Raw genomic sequence first — 22,466 nt, 5'->3', positions numbered from 1 at the left:
TCACCTCACAGTCCCACTCAAGTTTATCCATATCATCGGGTGTCTGAGTCTCACTACCACTTGATCACAGGCATGAGCATTCTCCTCCGTCTCTGCACTATCTGTACCTTTCCCACACATGTCAAGTTTTTCCTTCACCTCACAGTCCCACTCGAGTTTATCCATATCATCGGGTGTCTGAGTCTCACTACCACTTGACGGCAAGTTAGACAGGTCAGTTGGACTTGTAACGATATCATCTGTGTCATCATCTTCATGAACTACTATGTAGTAGCCCAAATTACTACTTGTTTTACTCGCACATGTGCTGGCTTTCTTGTGCTTGGTTTTATTCTTGTGAAATTGTTTTGCGTTATTGGTGTACTGTGTGAGAGCTTTGAGGATTTTGATGTCTCCATTTGTGGCAGCTAGGGACAGAGGTGTTTTACCTGAAAGTGACGGCATGTGTTTGTCGTCGGCCTCTCAATCAGCTTTAGAGTGATCGCTTTGAGGCCAACTGGTTTTGGCTAAAACAAAATTTTCCGATTGGAATGCCCTTCGCTATCAACCTTCGTTATTGATATGGCGTGCGGAAATTTGGACTAGTCTACTGCCTGTTTATAGTCCCCTAGCTAGACGCTGATCTACTCTCTGTTTATAGGTCCTCAGCCAGACTACTCTCTGTTTATAGTCCCTCAGCCAGACTTAGCGCTCGATAGTACTAACATTCTAAAAATGAATTTGAACTTTCAGATTGTTTGCAAAATTACTCCTGTGAGTGACATGAACAGTGAAGAAAAGGCTGGTGTGTTGGGAATCAAAAGTTCTGTGGTCATGTGCTATGGTCCAGAAATAGGAGTCCAAGTTTTGGGCACTATTCGAGAAGCTATACAGCTCAGTCCTAATCAAGCCGAGTGGCATCATGTAGAAGGACGTATACTGAAACGTCAGAGAGCGATGTGTGATGTATTCAATAAAGATAGAGAATGCCAGTTTCAAGCATTCAAAAGAGCCTATGAGTTGAAGAGAAACAATGCATCCTATGTGATCAAATATGCAATTGAGTTGAAACATAAAGCTAAAAATATTGGTCGAGGAAACACAGACTTTTATAAACAGTGGAATGAAGTTGTAAATCTATTTGAGTAAGTTATTCTTTTTAGTGAGATATATTTTGACTTGTTACCAAGGCCTTGCTAGGTGACAGTATTGAAAGGGTTCTATCAACTTTAATAGTACAAACACAGGTCCTCATAATAGTTAACTATGGTTGGTTCAGGATAAGCCAATGAACATGGCTAGAGACTATCACTTAAATTGATAATCTTTTTCCTTATACATATTACTGAACCAATCGGCAAAAGCTAAAACTGTTAAAACAGCAACACTACCTATACCTTGTAAAACCTACTCTAAACATTTCAATTTTCAGATATGCCTTGGAATTGAGGCCCACATGTCCCTACCACATTTATCGAGTTGCCAAAGGATTTTCAAGATTTCCATACCCATTCAAGAATTTAGCGAAATCTGAAAAGTTACGGCTCAAAGTAGAGCAAGAGGCACCTAAGCATTACCGTCTGCTTCATGAAATAGGCCATTTCTATGATAAGCACCGTGGAGTAGGTCCAATAATTCATTATTCATTGAATCATTACTATCATAATAAAGGACTAAAAATAATTAAACTCTAATCAGGTCTTACTGTCCCGAAAGCGGGTCTTATTGTCCCGAAAGCAAATTTACAAATTGACCTGAAAGTTAATTCCTGACGCTCGCTACCTACATAGGTACCTACTTGCATTCCAAAATGAATTCGTACGAAATATAAACGCCACTCATATTGAAAGAAAAGGTCATTTTCATTACAGAACAAATTGTTTTTGACAATTTCGAACACTATATGCAAAGTCTGTCTGAGTTCCTAATCTCGCACTTATTCCTTCTGTACTCTTATTTTCAGGATTTGACCAAAGCCTGTGAATATTATGAGAAAGCAATGAACGAAGGCTCTTATGGGGCCGCATTTAGTTTAATCAAAGCAAAAATGAAGTTGACCAACGAGGAATTTGACCCTATTCCTATTCTAGAGCAAGTGAGATACAAATTCTATGAAAAGGATAGGAAAGCAGAGTGTGTTATACAGATGGGCGCGTATCACTTTTTTGTGACCAAAGATTATGAGTCTGCTCTCACCTATTTCTCCGAAGTCATGGAGAATTATCCCAACGCACGAAGGTTCCTTAAGGTAAGAACTCTCAAGAAATAAATATAGATGTGGGGGGGGGTCTACAGGTTATCTTTTCAAATTTACTGTAAAGTGCTTCAGAGTTTATGCAGTATTACCAAAAAAAAAAAAAACGTAAGAAAAATCATTACCTAGGTCCAATTTTCAGCAGGGATTGAAAAGTGATTATATTTGTTTCATTCACTTTGATAACTTGCAGGCATTCAAGCCCATGTTCCTGCACCTATACTGTAAACCGATCTTTCTCCTTGAACTTGTGCACCACTTCATTCTCACGGAAGATACTACCGGTATGTCTTCAGAGCAGACATGCAAACGTGATGCCATTCTCAACCAAGTCTATCGACTGGATCCTGATCTTAGAGGAACTGCTGGGACCCGTGGCTATTTGGATAAAATATTCGATGATCATGAGGATATGAAAGCTCGGTATGAGGCCAAACGAGAACGCATGCTACTCTCATACTCATTACAATCAGATGAAATGAGAACCCAATCCGCCAATGAGCATCACGATACACCGAGTTCTGGCCAAAGCCGTCAAATGTACAATAGAGGGTATGAACAGATGCCGTTCCAGAACACGGGAAGAAAACAACCTCTCTCTCATGAGAATCATCCCTCTCAAGGCGATATGAACGGAAAGAAAATCTATGCTGAGAGACAATGGCCTAATGAGAGAAACCAAAGACAGGGGCAATGGCCTAATGAGGAGAGAAACCAAAGACAGGCGAGAAATGCGAATGAAAACATCAGATGGGGAAATAACGACGGAACTCGTGGCGGAAATAGAAACCATGCTGAGAACAGATACAGTAATAACGCGAGACACCAAAGTAATCAAAGATCTAACGAAACTTCCAGCTGGAGAAGTAATGATCCTAATCGTACCGATAATTCCAGTGGTACTAGACAGTATTCTCGTAATGAAAGAAACTCTAACGGAAGAGACAATGAGACAAATCGTAGTGACAATGCCAACTGGAGAAGCCGTGAGCAAATCTCGCGGGAACAAAATCAAGGTAGAAACAGAAACAGCAATGACCAAAGAAATTGGAGAGGTACCAGCCCTGCGCCTGAAGGTCGCTGGAGGTGATGAAATGGCACCAGAATCCAATTTACCTCACCACATCCGGCGTTTGCTTAACTTCAGTGGTGTATCGAACGTGGTACTCTGGTACTGTTTTAAATAGCGAAACCGAAATCCTGTTAGTAGTATAAATAGATAAGGGTGTCCTAGATATGGGATTTATATATATATATACATATATGTGCTGTTTTTATACATAAAGGCTTTTTTATTTATCATTAGGATTGTCCTTTTATTAGGGTATATTGTTTTAGTTACACATTAGATGTAATTCATCTCAAATTTATTTTTCATAATCTATATTTTTTATTTCTTTATCTATATTTTTTATAATATCTCGTTTTATTTTTTTATATGTTACATCCCTACATTATTCGGAGAATGCCGCCCTATGATTATTAATACCAATTTTATGATGTTAGATAATGGTTAGGTATTTCATTTCACAAATTTGTGAAATAGTTCTATGGTGTTATCGTGTTGTTGGAATAAAATAAAAAGAACTTTCTCAAGTGAGTCGGAAATAAAAGTATTATATTTATTTCTCCAACTAAGTAGATTAGTATCACAAGAAAACTACAAATAAAATTGATAAACTTTTTAAAATACTCCGTAGATAATGGTTAGGTATTTCATTTCACAAATTTGTGAAATAGTTCTATGGTGTTATCGTGTTGTTGGAATAAAATAAAAAGAACTTTATCAAGTGAGTCGGAAATAAAAGTATTATATTTATTTCTCCAACTAGATTAGTATCACAAGAAAACTACAAATAAAATTGATAAACTTTTTAAAATACTCCACATAACAACAATACCTAATAAATCTTTGGAAAAAACTCTACTAGCGGTAAAAAATCAAATGAAAAACCAGGAGGACAAGTAAAATTAGAACTAGAAATAAACCTAAAAGACACTTGAAAATCTTGGAATTAAGGAAGGTAGAATAGTGTGTCTTGGCAATTGACAAGTTAAAAGTTTTATTATTTTCCTTTCGCAATTTCCCCCTTTTTTACTTTCTATTACTAACGTATAATAATAATGTGTATAGCGGAGCTATACTAGTTTCCTCTGGTTAAACGCCATCATGCCAAAAGAGGGGAAATTGCGAATGGAAAATACGGCTGAACTCAAATGGAATTACTTATTTGTGTTAATTACAACACAACCCAATCCCAGCAATACAGAATTTTTCCTTGGCTTACAGGGTTTATACGCTTTTCCCAGAATGAAATTCCATGACTTTTCCAGAAAATTAGGGGCCGTTTTTCGGAAACCCAATCCCAGCAATACAGAATTTTTCCTTGGCTTACAGGGTTTATACGCTTTTCCCAGAATGAAATTCCATGACTTTTCCAGAAAATTTCCATGAGTTTTCCAGAAAATTAGGGGCCGTTTTTCGGAAAAACTTGATATTTAATTTGAACATTTTTAATTTTTGACCGGGTGGCAAGTTCCATGACTGTTTTCCAGGTGGCGTACAAACCCTGTAATATGCCAACTACAATGTCTTATGGTATCAGAGGTGGAACTCCTAATACCCTCAATAGAGGACATCATTGCAACCTCTGTGGCCGAGTGGGTATCACACTAGGTTTGCACGCAGGAGGCCCGGGTTCGATTCCCGGCCGGGCCGAGGTTTTTGTCGGCTCTGTGCTTGGAATTCGGGGTGCACTCAGCCTCGTGAGGACAGTTGAATAGCTAGTTTAATCGAGTAGCGACCATCAGTGGCGGACTTCTTCTTCTTCTTCTTCTTCTTCTTCTTCTTCTTCTTCTTCCTTCCTTCTTCTTCTTCTTCTTTCTCCGTCTTCTTCTTCTTCTTCTTCTCTCTTCTTCTTCTTCTTCTTCTTCTTCTTCTTCTTCTTCCTTCTTCTTCTTCTTCTTCTTCTTCTTCTTCTTCTTCTTCCTTCTTCTTCTTCTTCCTTCTTCTTCTTCTTCTTCCTTCTTCTTCTTTCTTCTTCTTTCTTCTTCTTCTCGGGTTCGATTCCCGGCCGGGCCGAGGTTTTTGTCGGCTCTGTGCTTGGAATTCGGGGTGCACTCAGCCTCGTGAGGACAGTTGAATACCTAGCTAGTTTAATCGAGTAGCGACCATCAGTGGCGGCATTACCAGTGTAAAATAAGATGATTGAAATACGGAAATTGATTGCAAAGGAGGCACTTAGTAATGTTGTGATATCCACAAAAGTTGTGAAAAGGCTCTGCTTTACCACAAAGAATTTGAGAGATAGAGGACATCATTAATTTCAGGTTAGCTAGCACTACTACTACTCACAGCTTCCTCGCAATTCACATCAATATCGTGCAGCATGAGATACGATTTGACACTCGGCGGTAGGGGAGCGTTGTGCACGAACGCCCCAATGTTCACCCCGAAGTACTTCCTCAGTCGGAGTCGCGTAGCTTGGAGCAGGGACATGGGGTTATATTTGACTGTGGTGAGCCAGCCACGTATTGTGTGAGGGTCCACGGAGCTCCAGTCTTCTGGATAGAGGAGGTCGGGGGTTTTGTGCTGAAGGTCGTAGCTGAGGAGACAGAGTGGACAAAGTTAGCACATTTGTAAGGCCACCCCCAGTTTTTTGAGATTTAACAGCAGACACTGTGACAACGAAGAGCTAATCGTAGCGAAATCGAAGAGAGAACAGGATACGAGAAAGCCAGCTATTCCAAGAACAAACCCCATCTGTTTATGATAAAATTCACCCCGGATTCTCCAAACTTTAGATGCTCCAAATGTTCAGCTTCTGGCCTTACGGTAAAGGCGAAAAATGAACTCACCCGCCCCCTCTAAATACGACCCTGGGTTGGGGCTAGGCTAGGCTAGGCTAGGCTCGAGGGTCGGGGCTCCGTTGTGGACGCCTACTTACCCAGCATATACCAACATCTGGATGACACCGAGCTTTTTCCTTCGTCGCGCCAGGCCCATGTTATCAAACACGCTACATGAGGACAGAAAGTGGGGCTTCTTATCATACTTGTTCGGGTCTGCTCCGTGCCTAAGGAGCAGGGCTGCGGCCCTGTAGTCCATGAGTACAAGGGCCCTATTGAGGGGCGTGTCCCCAATAGACCACGTGACTGAGTCCATGTTTGCTGAAAAGCGAACTTAGTTTTTAAGAGGTTTGACCCACCTCAGTCGTGCACTGGTTAGCGCGGTGGACTCCGGATCTGGAGGTTGGTTGTTCGAGTCTGTCAAGTCATACGTAGTGTATTAAGCGGGGAACAAAATTTGATGCTTTGCTTTCCGTGCCCGTGAGATATGCATGGCACCTATCTCACGGTGTTGGAAGGACATTATGACAATCATTTATGCTTAACACAATTAAAATTCCTCCTTGAGAGGTTTGATAGAGGGAACCGTCTTATCGTCCCGAAAGCGAAGAGAGAAGGAATACATGATAGGATTTATTAGAAAGCCAGCCGTCCCGAGAACGAACTTTATCTGTTTAGGATAAAATCCGCATCGGGTGGGAATCGAGACCGCGAAGTAGAACTTAGAAGACAAGCGCGTCTACCTTCAGGCTAAATAGGTTGGTATTTTTTTTTTTTTTTTACTACGAATAATTATATATCTATCGAGTTTTTAACTGAATACTGGCCAGCAAAGGTACCATTTAAACAACACAACTAAAATATTTATGAATAACACTCGGAAAAGCTAAAATTAAATAAAACACAAACACAGGGCCCAAATTATTACAGATAGAAAGTCGAGTGAGTCGAGTCTAGAAGCTACACTGAACTCATCAATGGACAACACAAAAGAAATTTTTAAAAACATTGAACCCCTAAATAATTTAAAGAACACACAAAAAGATTCGGAATACTAACGGAAAGTTCAAAAAAGAATATGAAAACATAAAACAGAACAAAACAAACTGAAAACCGTTAAACACATGAACTTGTCAAGAACTCAAATTCGAACGAAAACCTGAAAACGTAAACAGACAAAACAATAACAAAAAGCTATACTAGATATACTATTGTGTATTTTGTAACGAAGAAAGAACTTATATTGATTAGTGAAGAACATTATTTGGATCAAAAATATTATTGGAAAATTAATGATATCAAAAAGCTCAATCAAGAAGAGAGAAAAGGGACTATCTATTGAAGTGTTGCATTAGCAACCAGAATATACAGCGTGTATTGGTGAATAATATAACACAACACAACAACAATAATAGATATACAACCCTTACACAGGCGCCTGCCAAAATGCCAGACTCGGACAAAACGGACGCTCAAAAGAAGGCCGAATTCCGGGAATGGTTGGAAGACTCTGGAGTGATGGACTCGATTGTGAAAACCCTAGTGGATATGTACACCCTTCCTGAGCAACCCGAAGACCCTCTGGCCTTCATTAGGTAATATTTTCTTCCTTTTAGCTTCTTTTTACATGTCTAGCTGGGGGACGTTCAATACGGAGTATACCAGCTGAGTCTGGCTGGAGGACTTTAACAGGGAGTATACCTACCAGCATACACAAAAAGCCCAACCTGAGGCTTAGTTGTAGGGGCTGGACAGCCCTAAAAGATGGGTTAAACTTCTACGAATACCAGCCTGGATTTATCTTGCCAAAGAAATAGCAAAGGTTGAGTGCGAAGGGCATCTGCTCGTAAAATTTGTAGCCAAAACCAAATGTCAGCCCAAAGCAATCACCCTTGGACTAATTGAGAGGCTGACGAAAAACGCCGACCCCGTCTTAACACGGGAAAACGAAAAAAAAGAAGAAGATTCTATTCTTTATTTTATTAGGAACAACTTGGGCGGGCCTGGTGTGGGGTGCGCCGACAAAGATGCACTTATAGCCCAGATGAGCGAAGATCTGGAAAAGTTGCGAGCCCTGTGTGAAAAATGTGAAGATGCTGATCAGGCTCACAAAGAAGGTGCAAAAACTGACGAGGATCACCAAGAAGAACATAAGGAAACTGATCATCCCGAAGAGAAAGGAGGGGAGAAAGTTGAAGGTGAAGGAGCTGCAACTACGGAAGAAAAACCCAGCTAAAACGTAGGACAGGATTGCCACTAACGTATTACAAAATTGTCACTAAGTAAACAATAGATCAAGCTTTGAAGGAAGACTCTGAGACTTTTGCCAGAGTCTAGCTGTGTACAATTAAATTGTACACCTGTAAAATTGAAAAAAAAAGTACCAACTAAGAATATCAATGTAAAATTAATTAATTATGTATGAACCTACACAAAACATGGGAAGTTTTCAACATCCAGGATAGCGCCTTCTTAGCCCCCAAATGTTTAAAGTTGGGAATTGGAAACTGGCATTATCTCATTTACGAATAAGTCAACATAACTTCGAGAAGAAAATATTGACAAGGTAAATCCGCTAGAGGCTTCATTAATCGACCCAGTCACCCAGTACATAGCTGGAACGATGTAGGATATGTATGTAATATGTATGTATCCGCTATAAAGTGTAACTAACCCGTATAAATAGAGCTTACCTCCTATTTAATTAGGGAAAGGCGCTAGAAAGAAGAAGAAATAGAGCTTACCTCCGTGTCTGACTAGTAATTCAAACATAGCTTCCAATATGCTATGGTCACACTCTCTATAATTTTCTATAGCCTCATGCAGAGGGGTGCTACCCGTCACGCCATTGCTGAAGTTCGCAGAGGCTCCTGCAATCATATAAGACTATAAGTCAATCAAATCATGAATTCTTTGTAGTAAAGCAAAGAGCTTCTTCGCAACTTTTATGGATATCACAGCATTACTAAGTGCCTCCTTTACAATAAGTTCTCATCTACTCGTATCAATTTTCCTTTGCAATCAATTTCCATATTTCAATAATCTTAGGAAAATGACATAATAATCAATTCCTTTGCATTAGTAAACAACAATATGGCACTATTTAGACTAGTCCAGCTGGGGGAACCTAAACAGGGAGCATACCAGCCTGAAATTTTCCTTGCTAAAGAATTAGCAAAGGTTGAGTGCGAAGGGCAAAATTTTGAAGCCAAAACTAAATGTCAGCCCAAAAGGGATTGATCATCTTGGGGCTGATTGAGGGCTGACAAAAAATGCAGACCCTGTCTAAACACAGGAAAAGGCAAAGAAAAAGAAGAAGTGCTTTATTTAGACTGTCAGCTTATGACAAGTTGTTCCATTATACCAACAGTTTACTAGAGCACCTCGTTATTGTTTTCCACACTAGTACAAACTATTTTTACTGGTGTGAGATATAAATACTAACCTGCACTTATCAAGAACTTTACAACACTATAATAAATCTAAAAAAAATATATATATATATATATAATCTTTTTACACTGGTAATGCCGTCCCTTGTCCCTACTCGATTAAAGTAGCTACTCACATGTCCTCACAAGGCTGAGTGCACCCCAATCTCCAAGCAATGAGCCGAAAAAACTTCGACCCCGCCGGGAATCGAACGCGGTACCTCCGGAGTGCAAGCCTAGTGTGATACGCACTCAGCCACGGAGGCTACTTATAAAATAAACAAAAGGATAAATGCTTTAGAATTTTCCAAAATAAGGGAGAGGGAGTGGATTAATGGGGCACTTACCATGCTTAAGCAACATCTCAGCCACTCTGACTTGTCCTGTTCTGGCCGCCAATATCAACGGTGTGTCCCCATTGTCATCTCGCTTGTTAATATGACTCCCCGCTCTTAGTAATAGACTTGCCTAGGATGGATATGAAACAGAAGTTAAGTAACTACTACTATTGGGAACTATGGAGAACCCTGTGGCTGTAAAAAGCACAACAGGCTTTAGAGGGATCAAAAGCCGGACAGTATGTTATCTCCTAATAAAAAAAAGTTTTGACAGGGGCTTATTTTTTGTTGAACAAAGTGAAGTAGTATTCGTTTTCTATAGGTATAATTTTATTAATCATTAGTTTGGATTAGGCCTTCAAAAATTTACCAAGTCTTCAGACATTTTTTCATCCTTCTTCTTCTTCTTCTTCTTCTTCTTCTTCTTCTTCTTCTTCTTCTTCTTCTTCTTCTTCTTCTTCTTCTTCTCTCTTCCTTTTTTTTAAAGCTAATAAAATTAAAATTTAAATAGTGTTCTATTTTTATTTTTTCTATTTTTTAGCTCACCATTTCTGTATGTCGATGTAGAATAACGTAGTGAAGGAGATTGTGCGAGTGTGTCACCTTAGCTCCGGCACTGAGTAGCAGCTCCACCATTTCCACATTCTTCTGCCACACTCCCTCACACAGTGGCGTATAACCTGAGGGAAGAAATGGGATATAAGAAAACCGTTCAAAAAAAGACTTTCTTTGCCAGCCTAGTTAGCTTGGTTGGTAGCGCATCTGCCTTGTAAGTGCTAGGCCGCGGGTTCAATTCCCACCCGGGGCGGATTTTATTCTGAAGGGATAAAGTTCGTTCTCGGAACGACTGGCTTTCTCCTATCCTGTCTTGGATTTCGGGACGATAAGACCTTAGCAGTTACAGTTCCATCTATCTTTTTTTTCTTTCTTTTAAGTTACTTTTCAGGAATGTTGCGTTGATATTAGGATATTAAGTACTTTTATTGGGTTTGAAATAAAATTATTCAAAGAAACAAGCTGGGCTCGTCGCTCCAGGATTTTTTTAGCCCATAGTTTATTCGATCGTGGTTGAAGAGAATCAGTACCTACCTAATTTATTTAATACCTATTCAATTTATTATTATTGATTTGATTTTACTTTCATCTTTCATGTAATGGTTTAAAATCAAGACTTGAGCCCGTTCTCCGTTTATTCCTTTTAATGTTTCCTAATATCTACCAATGTAATCTTCAAGTCACCCATCCATTTATTGGCCTTGGTCGGCGTAGCTCAACATAAGTGACGCTAAAACTGGTATTGAATTATCGCCCAAAGTGTTATCTAGACTTTCTCACTTTGAGATCATAAGTCGTCGGGACAAATTTCAAGATCAGAGCTCATTTGTTTGAAAAAATGTGACAAAAATCCCCCAAAAACCATTTTTTTTTTTCTTTTTTTTTTACTTTTTGGTTTTCTGGACAAAATTTGCACCACCACTTTCGTGTTCCTGGTAAAAAGACCTTTAATTTGATATATATACGAGTAGTCGACCAGGTTTTGATAAGTCCTTCTATGGGGACAGACACACAGACAACATCGAAGCAAATACAATAGTCTGTCCCTATACCTTTTATTATTACTATTGTAATTTAATAAATAAAGGAAGGACGGACTAAAAACTTACAGTGTATTTCTTCAATATTGACTCGGGCCCCGTGCTGTATGAGAGCTTTGGCTGTGCTGAGTTGTCCTCTAGACACAGCAAGGTAGAGCGGGGATCTCTCTGAGGAATCTAATGAATCAACTACAGCACCATTACTCACTAGCAGGTTCACCTGGGAAACAAAGTCAGCAAGAAGTTGATCATAACATTCGTTTTGCCAGCAAATATTCAGTGTTAAATGCTCAAGTTGAGCAACAATTTGGCTGGGTACACTCAAGCTTATATACTGGAACAACTAATCATCAATGCGCACCTGCCTTGTAAGCGCTAGGTCGCAAGTTCAATTCCCGCCCGGGGCAGATTTTATCCTGAACGGAACATGTTCGTTCACGGAAAGGCTGGCTTTCTCCTATCCTTTCCTCTTCGGCTTCGGAACGATAAGATTTATCTACTTGGTTGCAGCTTCCTCCTCTATCAACTCTTTTTTAAAAAAAAGTGTTCATACTTCCATAGCTTCGTGGTTGAGGCACTTGTCTGGTAAGCAGGAGAGTGCGAGTTTGATTACTGTCACAAAAAAACACACCAATAATCAAAGTCCTTACCGTGTCTGTAAAGCCACGTGCAGAAGCATAGTGAAGGGGAGAACTCTTGTCGGACGTTTTCCTGTTCACATTAGCCCCGGCTTTGACGAGAAGCTCTACAAGTTCTGTGTGTCCCCTGGCGGAGGCCAAATGAAGTGCAGTCAGATTCTCAATCTCTCCTACGTCCACTCTACAGCCTGGGAGTCAAGCAGATACAAAGAGGGTCTAAATAATATAGTGACTCCCCGCTCTTAGTAATAGACTTGCCTAGGATGGATATGAAACAGAAGTTAAGTAACTACTACTATTGGGAACTATGGAGAACCTTGTGGCTGTAAAAAGCACAACAGGCTTTAAAGGGATCAAAAGCCGGACAGTATGTTATCTCCTAATAAAAAAAAAAGTTTTGACAGGGGCTTATTTTTTGTTGAACAAAGTGAAGTAGTATTCGTTTTCTATAGGTATAATTTTATTAATCATTAGTTTGGATTAGGCCTTCAAAAATTTACCAAGTCTTCAGACATTTTTCCTCTCCTTTTTCTCATCGGGTTTGAACTCGTATAACTCGTGAATATCGGACCTGGTGAAGTGTCGATCTATTTGCTGTTCGTCCACTACTCGACATGACATGGACTGTTTGGCTACCTGACGATCGTAAATCTTTTCCTCCATTGTACCCTGGACATCATAAATAGAATTGTTAGTATGTACCTATATAATATAAATCCAAAAGGAATATGTTTATGCTTCGGAACCTCAACTTTTGGAATGGTTAATTATTTGCATAATGGAATAGGCATTAACCTCACCCTCGATCAAGTTTTATTTCTTCAATTAGATCGACATATTTTATTTATGTAAAATTAGAAAATGTTAGTTTTACGAAAGATTATTTCATATAGACTCATAAAATGTGGGTCATCCAAAAACTGACCACTAAATCTGTGTATCTCACGTTAAAATGTTTGGAAATTAACGATGTTATGACGGCGTGCTCAGGGCGGAATTTAGCCTGAATTACTCCCATACATCTAGATTTTTAGCTTTTTAAACACTTGTTACCTGAGCCAGAAACCTGTAGATATAGCACGGCTTGGTCTGGCCGAACCGAAACACTCGGAATATACTCTGAATATCATGCGATGGATTCCAGGACACGTCGAATATGATCACCCTATTGGCTGCCACCAGGTTGATACCGAGACCACCAGCCTTGGTAGAGATGAGGAACAGACGGGCCCGCAGATTGGTCGGATTGTTGAAGGATTTCACCCAATAGGAACGGTCCTCACTCGAGCTCGATCCGTCCAGACGGAAATAGTCCAGACCTTGAACAAAGAGGAATTTTAATGTTTACAATATTATTAGACCTCTACTATAAAATTAGACCTCGACTATAAAAACTTTGATGAAAATGACCTGATAGTCAATTCCCAGCATTTGATACCAACCATAAAAACACCCGGCCTACACTAACACGAAAAAGATTTTTGTATTTTTTCGGCAGAAAAGTTGAGATGAATCAAATTTTCTCTCATTGGATATACGAGACTTTGTTTAGACTGCTGGCAGATTTCTTAGACAGTGAGCTCTTCCACTCAACCAACCACTAGGGGAGTTCCACTATTAATATGGACACATTTTTAAATGAATGAGACTAAGATTACATGCCTCGGCTGGGATCGAACCCGCGTCCTCCTGTTCCACATACCTAGTGTCCAGGATGCTTGGAACTGAGACAGATTCTGATCCAGAGTTCCATCTTGAGACGCCTCGTCTATCCTATTGAGGAAATATTCTAGCAGTGATAGGGTTTCGAGAGATTGACTGAACACCAACCTGAAACCAAAAGGGCTATTATGAGAGAAGGAAGAAAATTTTGAAGCCTTAGCACTGTTCCTAAGGCTCGGTATTAAACCCACAGGTTATTAAACGGCCAAGGTATTAAACCCATAAAATACACGAGACCTTGTTTAGACTGCTGGGGTGAAGGGACTTTTTAATCTCCTTAGAGTAGGATAAACAAGGTATATTTTTTTTTTTTTTTTTTTTTTTTTTTTTTAAGATGAGTGTTTCACCGCCGTTTTTATTTCGTAGCAACGAAACTACTGCTACATTAGACGCATGTGGTCTGTGTCGTAGCATGCCCATCTCGTAGTATGCCTCTCATCAGGTTATTAAATGGCCCAAGGTATTAAACCCATAAAATACACGAGACCTTGATTAGACTGCTGGGGTGAAGGGACTTTTTAATCTCCTTCGAGTAGGATAAAGAAGGTATATTCTATTCTATTCCACGAATCAACTAGTCAAGTCATATCAATTGTGACAAGTCAAGTCATAAAATTTAGCATAGTAATGATCGAAGAACTACAGTTGTAACAAGCATTCGTGCTTGACAACTCAAGTCATTACTGTTAAAAATTCTTTTAAAAATTAGATTAACTCAGAATCAGAGGTTGAAAGGCTACACATATCATGAACTTGAAGATTATTTTATTTTATCATAATCTTTCAATACCAAACTTTTTTTTGTCAAGATTCTTTTCTGACTTTCCTTATCCTATAGGAAGGAAAGTCATGTAATCGGGTGAAATTTCCGATGGTCAATTTTTAGTGCCAAAACACGTTTTGAGGTCCCTAGTTTTCAACTTACAATTTGTCTTTCCAATTAAAAAAAAAAAAAAAAAAAAAAAAAAAAAGAGTCTATCTATTGAAAACAGAGCTGAGGACTGAGGAGTATTCCCTTTAACTTTGCACTCTAGAAGTATTCCCTTTAACTTTGCACTCCAGAAGTATTCCCTTTAACTTTGCACTCCAGAAAATATTGTTTTTTTTTTCTACATTGATCTACATGTAGAATGAAGTGCCAAGTCGTTTTTAAAGCAGGACATAGGTCTAGGGGGAAAAATCTCACCTGCCAGCAAAAGGTTTTGGACAGCATCAACATTGCTTTCTCTCACAGCGGTAGCCAGTTGTTCCTCCAACGAGACAGCAAGATTGCTTGACTTGTACTTTTTACCAGAAGCCATGGTCGGTCACACCATAGCAAATAGGTACTTTTGATGTTGTATTGTGTTTCTAGACAGCTTTTTCAAACTTCAATCTCTACTGAGTCCTGTGTAAACCTAAGTAGATTGAGCTATTTGAGCTGAAGTTGTTCTGATTTATGAACATTGTGGTAAGTTAGGTAAGAAGGGTGGGATACCGATTGCTCTCTTCAGAGGTAAGTTGTTGAGTAATAATCTATAATCGGTATCTAATAATTAAAAGTTCTCTGAATTAACAGCTTTCTTCTTTCTTATAGCCAGAAAAACTTCAAAATTTGAACTTATCAAAAAAAATCAAGAGATAAGGAAAGACGTGCACCGACAACTTTTCCAAAAGTTAAAAAGCAACGTTGCCAAAATGCCAAAGGGAACCAAACGAAAACTTCGTTCACACGATCCACGAACCGTTGTGTTGTACCTACCTACATAAGATTGGTCTCATGAAAAGATAAAAATACTACCTACCTAGTAGGTACCTACCCTGAACCTTTTGTCTCAGTAATTTTATTTTCAAGGGTTCACTGCCAGTAATTTATTCTCTTCATGAGCTCTTCCACCCAACCAGTTGCAGCTACCCAATAAAATACAGATGAAGCAGTAGTTAGTTTTCTTTTTACAATATTTTTTAGAACGCAAAGAAAGTAGGACAAAATAGGAAAAAGAAAGCTGTTCCGAGAACGAACCGGGGCGAGAATCTTGTGCTAACAAAAGTAGGCGCGCTATCTTCCAAAGGCAGTTTTAGTTTTACACTTTCATTTGGTTCAGTAAAAATAAGAGAGATCGATCTTTTTTAATTTAAATCATAATTTACAAAGAGAGTGACTTTACTTACACAAAAGAGATCCTAATTATAAACGGTACAAAGAGAGAGCATTAGTATCTAATATACTATTTTTCGTCTTTCCCCCCCCTTTTTCACAACCAACCAAACTATTTATTAGTCATTGACATTTCTTTATACTGATGAACAAAACCTTAAGAACAGATTTTAATAAATGGGTAGGTACTAGGTACATATAAAGTAGAAAGTTAAGAAGAAATCCCTAATCCCTATACATAATGAAATACAAAGTTACTTTATTTTAATTTATTTCTCTTTTCTTCTTCTCATTATTATTATTATTATTTTTTCTTTTTTTTTATAATTAAGCAAGGTCTATTGTAAAAAAAAAAATGTATTGTACGATGTTAACCCCATAAAATACACGAGACCTTGTTTAGACTGCTGGGGTAAAGGGACTTTTTAGTCTCATTCGAGCAGGATAAACAAGGTACAATGTTAACCCCATAAAATACACGAGACCTTGTTTAGACTGCTGGGGTAAAGGGACTTTTTAGTCTCATTCGAGCAGGATAAACAAGGTATATTCTATTCTATTCTATACTATACAAATACACTACTGTACACACTACACAAACTTATATCTACATTAAGTCAAGTAATTATTTGTGGTAAAGCGGAACCTTTTCAAGACTTTTTGGGGATATGAAAGCATTACCAAGTGCCTCCCATTTTTTACCCATCTTTTTCCATTGGTAATGTCACCACTGGTCGCTAAAGTACAATTGTCCTCAAAAGGCTGAGTACTCCCTGAGCCGAAAAAAACTTCGACCTAAAGTACACAGCGTCTTTGTGCCCAAGCTTTGCTTTTATGTACGGATTTTTCTCCGAACAACACATATTTACAATTCAATCTCCATACACAAAAAGTCCACTCTGAGGCTTAGGTGTTGGAGCACCTACCCCAAGGGATGGGTTAAGCTTATACAAATTTACAATTCAATATCAATGGGTTTGGCGCTGGTCCCGGCAGCACCATCTTCTTGCGGTCCAAAATCTGAGCATACCATTTATACTGGGATGACCAAACCTAATCAAGGACAAGAAAAGTATGAGAGAAATAAGAAAGTGATTTTTTGAAATATCTATGTAACTAGGTTAGTGGGGTACCTATCTATCTTAAAATCATAATTTTTGAGTTAATTAGGTATTTATTTAACTACCTACTTACTTATTTGGGATAATCTACTTTGCAACAAATATTATCTCTAATGGTTTGCTGAAGCTGAGGTGGGCTAGGTAACTTCTTTTCTTTCAACCTTGGGAGGAGAGGTTGTTTTTAAGGTACCTATTATCTGATGGACCTTTTACCCACTTTTGTTTTTTGAGAACTTACCTACCTAGTCAAATAACCCAGTTTTAGCTTCCTTGTCCTATTAGAAAGAAACTGTTTTTTTTTTTTTTTTTTTTTTTTTTTTTTTTTTTTTTTTTTTTTTCTTAAAAAAAACTTGTCTCAACTCACCTCCTCTTCTTTACAATAAGAACTCTCCGTATCACAGGCATGAGCATTCTCCTCTGTCTCTGCACTATCTGTACCTTTCCCACGTATGTCAAGTTTTTCCTTCACCTCACAGTCCCACTCAAGTTTATCCATGTCATCGGGTGTCTGAGTCTCACTACCACTTGACGGCAAGTTAGACAGGTCAGTTGGACTTGTAACAATATCATCTGTATCATCATCTTCATGAACTACTATGTAGTAGCCCAAATTACTACTCGTTTTACTCGCACATGTGCTGGCTTTCTTGTGCTTGGTTTTATTCTTGTGAAATTGTTTTGCGTTATTGGTGTACTGTATGAGAGCTTTGAGGATTTTGATGTCTCCATTTGTGGCAGCTAGGGACAGAGGTGTTTTACCTGAAAGTGACGGCATGTTGACATCAGCACCTGTAAAATAATAACACATCGGAGACTTTAGTGGATTTATTTCTCTAGGTGTCAAAAGAAAAGTACGACAGTTTAGTTCCAACTTAATTTTTCCTCTAGTCCGCCTTTTCTCCATTCTTTTTTCCCTTTCTCAAATTCTTTTTTCCCTTTCTCCAATTCTTCTTATTCAGGTGTTGCATGTTACCCTAACGTCATCACTGACGGATTTATTTGTTCAATCTCAATCCATTGAATATTCATGTTTCTACTATCTATAGTCTATAGCCCTATCTAGGTATTGGGGATTATACAAATTCTTCTAACCTATGGTTAAGATGTGTACCAGGTAGGTAATTAAGTATACATACCTACGGTAAAATAATAATAATAATAAGAATAATAATAATAATAATAATAATAATAATAATAATAATAATAATAATAATAATAAAACTACGTAGATTGATTAATGTGTAAAAAAAGTCTCCAATTCGGAAGTGCAATGCGGAAGGCAAAGTGCATTACCTAAAGACCTAAATTTTGAACTTTAAATGTTGTACATAGTGCCCACACTGCCCACTGACCACTAACTATATTAGGTAGGTAGGTACTACTAAAAAATACCTACTTTCATTTCATAACTACCGTTTTTTCTCTAGCGCCGAGCCGTAAAGAGATAGGTGCAAGAAAAAACTTGTCATTAATACGTCTTTAGGACCTATTAGGATTTTTTTGGGGTCAGGAGACAAATAAACCGACTCGACTTATCAAGTTACCACTAACCTTCTTACACTGCATAGTATTTCGGTTGAGTTCAAACCAAAACCTGTCCTGTATTCATCGTGACATCCCCCCGTAAATTCATAAAAAAAAAGTTTATGTAATGTTTAAAAAAATTAAACACTATCAACTTCCTCATATCCTCATTTGTTTTGGTGTAAAATGAAACAGGTTCTATTTGTTTATTGAATTTAGTTTATTATAGTCAAATTGAATTTAGATACTTATGCCTCATTAGTCGTTACAGGCGTGCTTGCCATGCAGAAGGTTCCGGGTTCGATTCTCAACATTGACAGAAAAATTGCACTTGAAATAAATATATCATCAGGACCTTCCTCCCTACTACCTGCTCGTATAGAACCAGATTTTTCGGTTTAATACGAGTATGTACAGAACCTCACAGTCATTCATACTTCTTTCGAAATAGCTATGTTATGACCTGGTAAGTTGGAGGGGGGACACTCCAACTTACCAAGTCATAAATTTAACGTAAGCATTGCTAATCGGTCCAAATTTACAAGATCGTTTTTCAACTTACAATTTGTCTCCAATTTCTTCGCATTGTTTGAGTACAAACATGAACGCCAGTAGCTTGTTACTATTGGTGATATCTTCTATGTCTTCATCAGACACCAGGTTTGTCCACCAGAACTGAGCTTCGGCCTCTTCTTCCTTCTCTTCCTCGGATACGACTGGCTCTCCACCTGAAAATATAAATGGAAAAAAAAGAAGAAAAAATCAGAGAAGACAAACATTTGAATAACAAATATGAATGAGAGGTTGATTCCTATTCCTACAGAAAAAGATGTGAAAAATCCAAACCTGAAGACAAAACAGCGTCAAAGTTTCTTTGAATTCTTTTCCCCCTACCTACGACACGATTTTTTATTCCAAGACGCCAAATCGCCTTGTAGGCAATTGTTTGAATGAGAGGTCCAATCCTATTCCTACAAAAAAAAAAGGAGTGAAAAATCCAAACCTGAAGACAAAACAGCGTCAAAGTTTCTTTAAATTCTTTTCCCCTTACCTACGACACGATTTTTTATTCCGAGACGCCAAATCGCCTTGTAGGCAATTGCAAATTAAATGAGAGTGTTCCCACTTACGCACGACACGATTTTTTTGCGAACGACAGGGCATAAAGTCCATTGCAATACTCACTCTCTTTAGCCGCTTTGACTCCAGCCCGTGTCTTCTTGCGCGGTGGAGGTGTATTCTATTCTATTCTATACTATACAAATACACTACTGTACACACTACACAAACTTATATCTACATTAAGTCAAGTAATTATTTGTGGTAAAGCGGAACCTTTTCAAGACTTTTTGGGGATATGAAAGCATTACCAAGTGCCTCCTTTACATTCAATTCCCATTTTTTACCCATCTTTTTCCATTGGTAATGCCACCACTGGTCGCTAAAGTACAACTGTCCTCAAAAGGCTGAGTACTCCCTGAGCCGAAAAAAACTTCGACCTAAAGTACACAGCGTCTTTGTGCCCAAGCTTTGCTTTTATGTACGGATTTTTCTCCGAATAACACATATTTACAATTCAATCTCCATACACAAAAAGTCCACTCTGAGGCTTAGGTGTTGGGACACCTACCCCAAGGGATGGGTTAAGTTTATACAATTTTACAATTCAATATCAATGGGTTTGGCGCTGGTCCCGGCAGCACCATCTTCTTGCGGCCGCCGCGGTGGCTTTCTCTGCTCCCCTGTAGACGCAGGTTTCGGCGTACTCGACGCGAGGGGCGCTACGCGTCGCATCATGTCCGCGGCGGTAGTTTTAGGTCTCCCGGCTTGACTTAGAATCGTGGGCCTTGTGCTGCCCACGCCGCGTGGGAAGGGAATTGGATTCCGTAGTGGGTTACCCACCCCGGCAGAAGTCATGGGCATACGGTTCATCATTGGGAACTGCTGACCCATTGCCCCTCCCATGTTGGGCATCTGCAAATGAGAATTTGCATTGAAGGACTGTTTATTTTTTTTATTATTATTATTTTTAAAGAAAAAAAAAGATGTTTGATAATGGGAATTTATAACTGCTAGGGTCTTATCGTCCCGAAAGCGAAGAGAGAAAGAAGACAGGATAAGAGAAAGCCAGCCGTTCCGAGAACGAACATTATCCGTTCAGGACATAATCCACCCCGAGCGTGAATCGAAAACTCGACCTAGTGCTTTCAAGGTAGACGCGCTACCCTCCATGCTAAGTAGACTGGCGCAGTCTCGTCTGTAGATCGAGTTTGAGTAGTTTCTTACCATGTTAGCTCGCTGTTGCATGCCCTGATTTTGAGTAGTTTCTTACCATGTTAGCTCGCTGTTGCATGCCCTGATTTTGAGTAGTTTCTTACCATGTTAGCTCGCTGTTGCATACCCTGATTTTGAGACGTTTCTTACCATGTTAGCTCGCTGTTGCATGCCCTGATTTTGAGTAGTTTCTTACCATGTTAGCTCGCTGTTGCATGCCCTGATTTTGAGTAGTTTCTTACCATGTTAGCTCGCTGTTGCATGCCCTGATGCATGTTGTTGATTACGGAATGGAAATACTGTTCTTGTTTCTTCTTATAGTCTTCCAGACGTTGTGCATTCTGTTCTACTATTTTGAGGAGTGCATTTTCGGATACGTCAGGGTTGGAATTTTTCAGGTAGTTCAACATGTGTTGGGAGTCCAGCTTCAAGTTGGCTGCGTTGGCAGCCATGCCCACGCCACCTGACGAATAAATAGTAATTAACAAGACGTCCTTGAGTGTATTGCTTTGGATTTGTAACAGAAAAAAAAGCTTGGGCTAAAAAGTCCCCTTACCCCAGCAGTATTACCACTATTATCATGGTCAAACTTTCGAATTACATTTATTGAGGACAAAATTTCAGACCTCGGCTGGGATTGAACCCACATCCTCCTATTTTACAAGAGTGTCTTCTTGACCACTACACCAAGGCAGGTACATAAATAGAGCCGAGAAGTGTTGAATATATAAATAAACTACAACTAAACAAATCAAGATCAATAATTATGTATAATATTAGATTTTTTTTTTTATTTTACCTATGTAGGAAGTAACTAGTCCAGAGAATTTTTGATTTCTAGATTTCTACCGTATTATGTATATGTTGGTCAATTGATTATTTGATTAACTGACAGACTGGTTTTTTTATTGGTTCGTCTGTTTGTTCCTTAGCTTGTTTGTTTATTTATTTCTTGGTCTGTGTTGTTTGTCTTGATTTATTTATTTTGTCCACTCACCTTGCAGACCCTGCTGTTGCTGTCTCATATTATTCTGCATAATGAGATTGTTCACATAGGTCATCCCCGCGGACATGGCAGGCCGGGACTTCTCGCTCTCGAACTCCTCCCAGGCCGCCTTCCTCTCCTCCTCATTCAACTCTTCATCCTCTATATTCTCCAGGAGGGAGTCGTGCTCGTGGAAGGCCACTATCTTGCTGTCCATCTCCTTGATCATTTCTGCCATCAGGCGATCCTAGGGGAAAAATAATAGAATGGAATATACCTTGTTTATCTTGCTTCAATGTCTTCATCAGACACCAGGTTTGTCCACCAGAACTGAGCTTCGGCCTCTTCTTCCTTCTCTTCCTCGGATACGACTGGCTCACCACCTGAAAATATAAATAGAAAAAAAAAAGAAGAAAAAATCAGAGAAGACAAACATTTGAGTAACAATTATGAATGAGAGGTCCATTCCTATTCCTACAGAAAAAGGAGTGAAAAATCCAAACCTGAAGACAAAACAGCGTCAAAGTTTATTTTCCCCCTACCTACGACACGATTTTTTATTCCAAGACACCAAATCGCCTTGTAGGCAATTGCAAATTAAATGAGAGTGTTCCCACTT

General features: G+C 38.9%; 5 protein-coding genes across 7 annotated transcripts in view; 2 read left to right on the top strand and 3 right to left on the bottom strand.

The window, feature by feature from the left end:
• The first annotated feature begins 620 nt into the window (after positions 1 to 620).
• Positions 621 to 4,314, top strand: LOC103512046. 2 transcript variants are annotated; one of them, XR_003392287.1, is made up of 5 exons: positions 621 to 1,124; positions 1,412 to 1,601; positions 1,943 to 2,227; positions 2,427 to 3,750; positions 3,945 to 4,314. XR_003392287.1 is itself a non-coding variant. In XM_017445238.2 (4 exons), exons 1-4 carry the CDS (start codon positions 715 to 717, stop codon positions 3,321 to 3,323), a joined length of 1,782 nt encoding a protein of 593 aa, XP_017300727.2. In that variant the 5' UTR covers positions 621 to 714; the 3' UTR covers positions 3,324 to 3,844. The 2 variants fall into 2 exon arrangements, 1 of the variants encoding a protein (XP_017300727.2); XM_017445238.2 differs by lacking the exon at positions 3,945 to 4,314 and having other exon boundaries at positions 2,427 to 3,844.
• Positions 4,315 to 5,514: 1,200 nt separating this feature from the next.
• On the bottom strand, positions 5,515 to 12,279 carry LOC113468594 (tankyrase-2-like; the record flags this gene model as incomplete). The annotated part of the gene is made up of 7 exons (XM_026825634.1): positions 5,515 to 5,838; positions 6,181 to 6,403; positions 8,827 to 8,952; positions 9,861 to 9,981; positions 10,398 to 10,531; positions 11,516 to 11,666; positions 12,097 to 12,279. Coding segments are annotated over 7 exons (1,212 nt in total), but the record flags the coding sequence as incomplete, so codon positions are not given.
• Positions 6,445 to 8,765, top strand: LOC103512039 (c-Myc-binding protein). Its single transcript, XM_008476792.2, has 2 exons — positions 6,445 to 7,677; positions 8,069 to 8,765. The coding sequence occupies exons 1-2, from the start codon at positions 7,529 to 7,531 to the stop codon at positions 8,316 to 8,318; spliced, it is 399 nt and encodes a 132-aa protein (XP_008475014.1). The 5' UTR covers positions 6,445 to 7,528; the 3' UTR covers positions 8,319 to 8,765.
• Positions 12,280 to 12,591: 312 nt separating the features above from the next.
• Positions 12,592 to 22,466, bottom strand: part of LOC103512045 (transcriptional regulator ATRX homolog) — a 33,904-nt gene continuing 24,029 nt past the window's right edge. Inside the window, exons 11-14 of the mRNA XM_026825636.1 lie at positions 19,151 to 19,316; positions 13,787 to 13,914; positions 13,138 to 13,403; positions 12,592 to 12,753 (exon numbers count right to left, since the gene is read on the bottom strand). Of these exons, the coding sequence (XP_026681437.1) occupies positions 12,592 to 12,753; positions 13,138 to 13,403; positions 13,787 to 13,914; positions 19,151 to 19,316 (722 nt within the window). The remainder of the gene's footprint in view (positions 12,754 to 13,137; positions 13,404 to 13,786; positions 13,915 to 19,150; positions 19,317 to 22,466) is intronic.
• LOC103512040 lies at positions 19,908 to 20,925 on the bottom strand. Of its 2 annotated transcripts, none has more exons than XM_008476794.2 (2): positions 20,921 to 20,925; positions 19,908 to 20,562 (listed from the first exon to the last, which is right to left on the bottom strand). In XM_008476794.2, exons 1-2 carry the CDS (start codon positions 20,921 to 20,923, stop codon positions 20,248 to 20,250), a joined length of 318 nt encoding a protein of 105 aa, XP_008475016.1. In that variant the 5' UTR covers positions 20,924 to 20,925; the 3' UTR covers positions 19,908 to 20,247. The 2 variants fall into 2 exon arrangements, with proteins under 2 accessions (XP_008475016.1, XP_008475015.1); XM_008476793.2 differs by lacking the exon at positions 20,921 to 20,925 and adding an exon at positions 20,875 to 20,897.

The sequence above is a fragment of the Diaphorina citri genome, unplaced genomic scaffold, assembly GCF_000475195.1.
Source record: "Diaphorina citri unplaced genomic scaffold, Diaci psyllid genome assembly version 1.1 scaffold784, whole genome shotgun sequence".
Classification (NCBI taxonomy): domain Eukaryota; kingdom Metazoa; phylum Arthropoda; class Insecta; order Hemiptera; family Psyllidae; genus Diaphorina; species Diaphorina citri.
This window is presented reverse-complemented; position numbering and strand designations above follow the sequence as displayed.

Coding starts and splice junctions, on each gene's coding strand:
- LOC103512040 (XM_008476793.2), bottom strand. CDS start 20,895: ATGCAACAGCGAGCTAACATG. Junction 20,563..20,874: donor TGCAACAGCGAGCTAACATG/GTAAGAAACTAC, acceptor TCTCATTTGCAG/ATGCCCAACATGGGAGGGGC.
- LOC103512039 (XM_008476792.2), top strand. CDS start 7,529: ATGCCAGACTCGGACAAAACGGACGCTCAAAAGAAGGCCGAATTCCGG. Junction 7,678..8,068: donor GACCCTCTGGCCTTCATTAG/GTAATATTTTCT, acceptor TTATTTTATTAG/GAACAACTTGGGCGGGCCTG.
- LOC103512046 (XM_017445238.2), top strand. CDS start 715: ATGAATTTGAACTTTCAGATTGTTTGCAAAATTACTCCTGTGAGTGAC. Junction 1,125..1,411: donor GAAGTTGTAAATCTATTTGA/GTAAGTTATTCT, acceptor TTCAATTTTCAG/ATATGCCTTGGAATTGAGGC. Junction 1,602..1,942: donor TCTATGATAAGCACCGTGGA/GTAGGTCCAATA, acceptor TCTTATTTTCAG/GATTTGACCAAAGCCTGTGA.